At 35.8% G+C, this 8,236-nt stretch overlaps 1 protein-coding gene across 1 annotated transcript; it reads left to right on the top strand.

Annotated features, from left to right (window-relative positions):
* The first annotated feature begins 266 nt into the window (after positions 1 to 266).
* On the top strand, positions 267 to 1,916 carry LOC144444255 (muscarinic acetylcholine receptor M2-like). The gene has a single exon (XM_078133668.1). It carries the CDS (start codon positions 267 to 269, stop codon positions 1,914 to 1,916), a length of 1,650 nt encoding a protein of 549 aa, XP_077989794.1.
* The last annotated feature ends 6,320 nt before the right edge of the window (positions 1,917 to 8,236 follow it).

Below are 8,236 nucleotides of genomic sequence, written 5' to 3'. Positions count from 1 at the left end.
CTGCTATTTTCCCAACCACATTACATGCAGTAACCAACAACAACGTTACGTCATCTGTCAGAACAGATACGGATGATTTACCGAAGATTTCGTTTTTGTATGCCATTGTGGGAAGTTTGTTGAGTATCTCAATCGTGTTAGGTAACTTTTTTGTTATTCTATTATTTTCATTTCACCGAAAGCTTAGAACTATCTCAAATTTATACATCGTGAATTTAGCCGTTTCTGATTTCCTTGTCGGGATATTAAGTGTTCCCGTTTTCACGATGTATGCTTACCTTGGATACTGGCCACTTGGTCGAATATTGTGTGATTTGTGGACAACAACAGATTTTACCGTTTGCAGCGTTTCTCTGTTTGCGATCATCGCCATTAGCGTTGATCGTCATACTGCCATAGTAGATCCAATCCGACATTTAACACAAACCACTAAACGTCGAGCATTGTGCATTATTCTGATGACATGGCTTATCTCTATCATGCTATGCGGGCTACCCAACTTTTTATGGCCGCGTATCCAGGGGTTTTATTCTGTGCCTGAAAAAGTGTGCGTCGTTGAGTACTTGGAAGTAACATGGTTCCTTATTACACAGAGTGTTCTCGGATTCTGGTTGCCACTTATCATTCAAATTACTTTGTACTTGAAAATCTACCGAATCGCCCACAGGATTGCTAATAGAAAGCGTTTGCCGAAACACCAGATAGGGAATGTAAGGAAAAACAAAGGGAAAACGGCTGGGAAACCTCAATTTGACGGTAAAACAGTGGGTGAAAACGATGTAGGGGATGTAGGAGAATCCGTTTGTGATGAAGACCAAAATACAGATAACTTTGTTTCTCTTAATAAAACTGTTTCCAGAGAAGAGTTGATGGTAGAAAAGCAGGGAGCCATTCCTATGGAAACGTATAATGGCTTTGATAATTTGGCTGTAGATGTAGATGTAGAAATTTGTGATACCAACGAACAAGATAATGCATATGAGCAACGGATCCGGAGTGAAAGCAGTGAACTTGTAATGAAAAACCACGTCCCCGAGGAAACGACGTGTTCAGAAAATCGATTAACAGGAAGCCTAAGAGTGAATGAAGGCGCAACAAAATCAGAAATTCTGGACCAAAGCCAGGAAGTTTTAGACGACAGAGAAAATACAGCCACACTGTCTGAAAATCTTCCTTCTGGGGAACATTCAAATGATGTAAATCCAACAGTTACATATGATAACGATATACGCGGGGCGATAGATGCAATCTCTATTGATTTAGTTGACGGTGCAGAATCAATCCATTCATTGTGTTGTCAAGGAGACGTAAACTCGATCCATCCAATATCAAGTAGTCATGACACTTTAGATGATAAAAAGGCAACGTTTGTAACACAAGAATCTAAATCAACGATCGATGAATGTGCATTGCCATCAGATATCCACATTAATATTGTAAACACATCAACGAAGGAAAATCCTTTTCAGTCAGAACACGCGTTTGAAAACGAAAAGAGTTTAACAGTCAGACATTCTTCTCTAGAAGACGATGGGCAAAGTATTAGAAATATGGTAAACACTGATGAATATACACCAGACATTAGTCACCCCGTACATGAAGTTGTCAAATATAGACGTTCAAAAGATGTCTTCAGCGAAATTAAAAACTCAACAAATCGGTCAATGCATGCTCGGAAGAGATTTATCACAGTTAGCACCCTACTTGCTGCATTCATTCTGTGTTGGATGCCTTATCACACCGTCGCCATGGTTGTAACTTTTTGTTCAGAATGTTTTGATTCCACAACGTTCGACATCGTCTATTGGATTTATTGCACGAACAGCGCCCTCAATCCTCTATGTTATGCTCTAGCGAACAAAAATTTCAGAGATGCTTTCAGGAGATTGATTTGTGAATGCAGATTACAGTCTTGATCTGTCGCGTGATATGAATAACCAACCGTCTTTTTTACTCCCTGGCAATTTTACTTATGTCTGATCATGAAACTATAACTTTAGGGTACGTCGATTAGATTTCGGTTACTATATTACACTGTTCACTCCAAGATCTATCTAATGACACAATGTTTACTGGTCTGGGATACAGAACTAAAAATCACCTGAAATCCCTAATATTATCTAATAATGTGTATTCCTTTCCTCAAAGTTGTCATCAGTGAAGATTTTGTTTCCAAGATGCTTCATTCAAAAACACGTCATTTAAAAACTTTAAATATAATTTTAAAATATAACATTTAAACCGGTATGATTGGCATTTGGTACACACGGTATTACAGAAAAATGACACTATGAATGAGTTTGTGGTTGGCGTATCTCTGTTTGAAGTTGTTCTCTGTTAGACCGATATATACTTTTGTTGTGTTTTTTCCCTGGAGGGTGGCTTGGTATACGATGTTTTCTGTTTGGCATTCGCCGTTCAAAGAGCAGGTGTCTTTCTCTCTGCAATTACATGGTTTTTGGGTGGGTTTAGTTTCTTTGTGGGGGATCGTGGCGTTTTACGCTTTGATTATGGTAGCCATGTTTGGCATGCAGCTATAATTGACTTTGACATTGTTTCTGTTGAATATTTTGTGTTACTTGGAGTCTGCTGGGAAATGTTTTGCGATTAGGTTGAGGAATCGTTTGCCTACATTGGTGGCTACGTTTTTCTGTGGCGGGGTGCTGGTGTACGTGATGTTCTCTTTGTAGCCGATGGTTTGTAGTGCATTTTGGTATAGTGGGCTGCCTGGTTGAAGATGTATTCGTCGGATGATATGTCGGAAATTCTACGGCCGGTGGCTGACGATATATTCTTGATGATGCTGGGTGGGTGGTTAGACTGCGTGTGTATGTACATGGGGTTGTCGTTGGGTTTTCTGTATAGGTAATATTTACCAATGTTGAGGTTGAGCGTTATGTCTACAAAGTTGACGGTTTTCAGATTGGTGAGTATGGTTATTTTTTCACCGGAGAGCTGAGAGACGCATTGTATGTACAGACAAAACTAGGTTCACTGGGAAGACACGGTGGATATACAGACAAAACTAGGTTCACTGGGAAGACACGTTGCATATACAGACAAAACTTAAAGTTCACCATAGTACCAGTGATTGGGCCCAATGAATTACGTCATAACATACTTATTGACGCTAGAATCTTGACAAAAACAAAATGTTTGTGAATTGGATACAATAGAAAAATAATTGTGATTTTGAAAATAGATTATGATCTGCATATACTGCTCTATGTAAATCGATAACTGCAAATATGTATTATAGTGCTTCTAATCTCTACAATGCAAAGCTTTAGGTACAGAAGCAAGGGCATTGTTTTAATGTTCGAAGAGAGGGTAAAGAGGGGTGAAATACAGTTTAATGATATACAACGTCTAAATTCTAATGAAGGAGGACAAAAACGCTGACAATATAGTTGCTAACGGAAAGGAATAAACAAATGTGTTTATATTTTAGACGTCTCATCAACTCTGCTCCCAACTTCTTCTATCGGTCACATTTTTCGTTGTGCCATGGGGACAAATTTACATGAAAATCAAAGTTCTTTAAATTCGTTCCAAACTTTGCCAAATGAAAGATTGTTCTTGTTCCTTTCAAAATATTACAGAAATTTCAAATTGATTGTTGACCTGTGTGTTGAAGAAAATTATCAATCTTTCATTTTCCTTTAGCGTTAACACCGTACATTACGTGTCCATGGTGTTAATGATACATACATACATACATACATACATACATACATACATACATACATACATACATACACACATACATACATACATACATACATACATACATACATACATACATACATACACACACATACATATACATACATACATACATACATACATACATACATACATACAATACATACATACATACATACATACATACATACATACATACATACATACATACATACATACATACAAAGAAGTCTCCCATATGGACATCGTGCACTTCGTATAGAGCCTCAGAATTAATGTTTTAATGGTATTAACCACAAAACATTGGTGGTTATGATAAATTCTAGGCTCACGTTCCATTAGCCTACCAACATAGATGGCAAAGGATCGACTAATAAATTTTGTTGTACACTGGTAGCGAGTTAATTACACTTTGGAATGTTTATTACGTCTATAATTGTAAAATAAACATTAACACACTGTGTATCGGTGATAGTGGAATGTAATAAATATTTTGTGTAGTACATTGTAATATTGTTATATGTTGAGTAAAGATATGCTTAGATAACTAGTTTGGATTAGTGAATGTCTCTCTCTCTCTCTCTCTCTCTCTCTCTCTCTCTCTCTCTCTCTCTCTCTCTCTCTCTCTCTCTCTCTCTCTCTCTCTCTCTCTGTAAACCTCGACAATCTAAATGTTTATAGTCGTCTGATGATTGCAGAAAAGTGAAACTCTAAGTAATAGCTTATAGCACTGTTATACCTTGGATTAAGAGTCTATGTCTGTCTGTCTGTCTGTCTCTCTGTCTCTCTGTCTCTCTCTTTCTCTCTCTCTCCCTCTCTCTCTTCCTCTTCGGTGATGAAACTACATGGTGTTAATGTTGTGTACGTGTCCATGGTGACATACACCACATACACCACTAAAACCACAGCCACATATACTACTAATTCTGGAAATAGTTATATCTCCAATGTTTGTTAGCCCGCACTCTAAGTAACTTCGGGTACACGAGAACACCCTGTACATCTATTGGCGGAGCTCAGGGACTTCTTGAACCAAACTCTGTTGACCATCCCAATACAAAGTCAACGTGGATAACTGGTTTGACTGCAACAGAGACACTTGTGTACTGCTCTGAGGACTGTTGTACAGTGACTCGAAGACACAAATCAAACATAGAACTAAGTAATACTAAGATGTCTAAATCAAACAGGTGGCTATGTAGCAAAGCATAGGTGGACATCAGTCAAAAGAAATGCATACATAAGTGAAACTAGTAGGAAAAACAAAGGTATGGAATAAAGACAAAGCGAGGGCGCCATACATATCTCGGCTACACACTCTAAAATTAAATTCATTGAGCTTATAAAATAAAATATAAACAAAGTCAATTAAATTCAAAATTCAAAAAGAAATTAATAATAATAATAATAATGTTGGTTTCTTATATAGCGCTTTCCCACTCCGTGCTCAAAGCGCTTTACAATTATTACCCCTGGCTCGGATCAGAACAGCACAACGGCCCTTTAGTCTTCCTCAACTCCCCATGGAGCATACAATCCATTGCAGCCATTTAAGCGCATAGGATTAAAGCCTTCACATTGCAACCTACATCCTACCAGGTCCCCAGTTATACAGCTGGGTTGACTGAGGCACAGTCGTGGTTCAAATCTTGCCCAAGGACTTTAGCCACTCAGAAACAAACAGCAGGCAGCGACGGGGCTCGAACCTGCAACCTGTAGATTCCAAGCCGGTCATGCTAACCATTCACCCATCATGACTCCAAATTAATGAAAGAAAATCGAAAATCACTTTGAGTTTGTTCTCATAATCAATCACCTCTGTAGCAATTATGGTCTCTTGACAACAAATCACTTTACAGTATCTAATAAGCAATTCTAACCGTACCTGTGTGTGATACCATATAAAATTTTTCTATATTAATGACACCTTCAGATAGAACAATAATAGCTTTTAAAAAGTAATTATCCCACTCTTATAGAGGTCCACGTTCATAATTTAGTCATGATAGTGTAAAAGCGGGAGACATGGCTAGTCAAAGGGCACAGAAATAACTTTTTCATTAGATTCTAGATTATTTGAAATTATCATGACATGTTTCTTTCTTGATGTTATACAAGTATATACAAGTGTATTTAATAGCAAAGGATAGTACATAAGAGTTAAATCATCACATACAATTATGAGTCTACAGCCTGGACTACTTAATGTAGAATGCATCTCGATCGGAAATATATTGTAGAAAATTCTGCTGTACTTAGGCGGAAAAAATTAATTGTGTCTTTCTCATAACATGTCGTCAGCACATAGGGTAGGTCGGTAGGGATTTGATTTGATTTGATTTGATTTGATCTGATTGTATTTTTTTAATATTTTTATTTATTTGAAAAGTATTTCTTCGATCCATCAAACAATATGTTAGTCAGAATACCCAATCTGTGATAGTTTGATAAAATATGTACAGGCATCACTAATGAGTGTAAAATTGGTATAGAGATGAAGGAGGTTGATCAATAAACATAACAATTGCTTTGACTTTGTTCCCCTTTAAAGCGTGATCAATCATTTCATCTCTGAAGCAGTCTACTTTCTCGCCAACAAGTTATTTTTGTACATCATTTACTAATAAGCACGTTTTAACCAAGTTAGTCTTTGAAATTGGCATTACATTAAAAGTCTCACTTTAGGCATATCAATGCCTTCCGAAATAATGATCATAGGTATTAAAACAATTATCATAACACCTTTTGTATAATCCAATACAAATGCAAAACAATACAAAGAATAAGAATACACTACAGAGCACACAAGAAGTACAAAAGAAAATGAAAGGAAAGTGAGGGCCGGTTATATGTATTAAATGAATTAATATGTAGGATAGAAAATACTTACAATTAATAAAGATTAGTGTAACAATATTTTGCACAGAAAGATGTATGTTATGAAAAACAAAAGCAACCAAAAAAAAAACAAATTACTTACCTTATTAATTATTAATCTCTACTCAGATTACATTCCAGTTGTGTGACTTACAGTAATGTAATAATTACAAAGTTATTGATTGCCATTTTGCTCTAGGGCTCTTCAATTATACACCTTTTGTTGAGATCTGAGTAAATAATTTAGTCATGGCTGAGTTGTCACAGGATATTGATTAGACAAGGAGCATATAGAGAACTTCTGTTTATTAGATTCCGAATATGAAATTTTGATGAAACATCACATGTTTCATACATGCTATGTATATATGTGACTAAACTCTCTCGCTCCTGTTAATGGTATATTCTGTTATTGGCCTGCTTCAACAATATACGAGCAGACTCTCCTTTTCTATGAATCATTCTTATCATTTTTATCTTTCACAATTAATGAAGATTTGAAATTCTAGCTCTTTTCTTATTTCAGTCAATATCTACCAGTATCTATTTATTATTAAGCACATGTAGCTGAAAACAAGTCTTATCTATAATTAGCTGGCAGCTAATTAATAAGAGTTGATAAAACTGATTAATCAAACCTGTGCTATTAATGCCAATTTAAGTCAACAAAAGAGTTGGTCAGCTAATTAGGTAATACCACAGGCGGCAGCGAGCATGTAACTGATTGATCAATCGATCGATTGGTTGATTTATTGATTGGTTGATTTATTATTTGGTTGAATGATTGATCGATTGAATGATCAATTTTTGTGGTGCAATATATCTTATTCTGTGTGTAATATTGATCAATTAACTGAGTTTTAAAACTACTTCTTTTTCTTTCCCTGGTTACTTTGCTCTCAGCTTTATATATCTCTCAGACCACTAGCAGTCTGAGGTTGTATGTAATTCTCTCTTTTCTTTATTGACTAAATAAAGGCGCCTTGTCCATTCTTCTCATCTTTATCTAAATTAATTGACATTGCTAATCTTATAATTGGCGCGAGATCACTTACATTAACAGTTTGCTTTATCTCTCATCTGCTGGGAGATTATGACACTGGACAAACATTCGATCATGCATAAACTACTAGTTCTCTTATGAGTTCTTAGGTCTACTTGATGTACTCTAATGTAATTCAAAAAGTCGTTTAAGTTGGTCTGTGAATTAATTGTACTTATGTATAAAAAGAAACATTATCGCTTGCCAATAATTGTCCATGATATCAGAACTCAGCGGCTGATGGTTTTATTAACACAAACCTATGACAGGCCAACCAACGATAAACTCTGATATTTAAAGAAAGAACTTCGGATTAAGTAAATACATAATATCTTTCTGTATCCGTTTTAATAATAATAATAATAATAATATTAATAATTCATTGTTTAAAGACCATTACACACAAATGTCTCAATGGTCTGCACATAACAAATTTGAAGCTTACACAGTTAACATATTGCCTAATTATTAATACACATTGATATGCAAATTCACCATATAGATTACAAGTTACAACAGCAAGCTCTAAAAAACACATTCACTTCTTTACCATCGACCAGTAATACATATACAACCTTATCTGAAATTTGACTTTTCCATTCTTAAGAAATA

Source organism: Glandiceps talaboti, chromosome 13 (assembly GCF_964340395.1).
Source record: "Glandiceps talaboti chromosome 13, keGlaTala1.1, whole genome shotgun sequence".
In the NCBI taxonomy this organism is placed as follows: domain Eukaryota; kingdom Metazoa; phylum Hemichordata; class Enteropneusta; family Spengelidae; genus Glandiceps; species Glandiceps talaboti.
This window is presented reverse-complemented; position numbering and strand designations above follow the sequence as displayed.

Coding starts and splice junctions, on each gene's coding strand:
- LOC144444255 (XM_078133668.1), top strand. CDS start 267: ATGTATGCTTACCTTGGATACTGGCCACTTGGTCGAATATTGTGTGAT.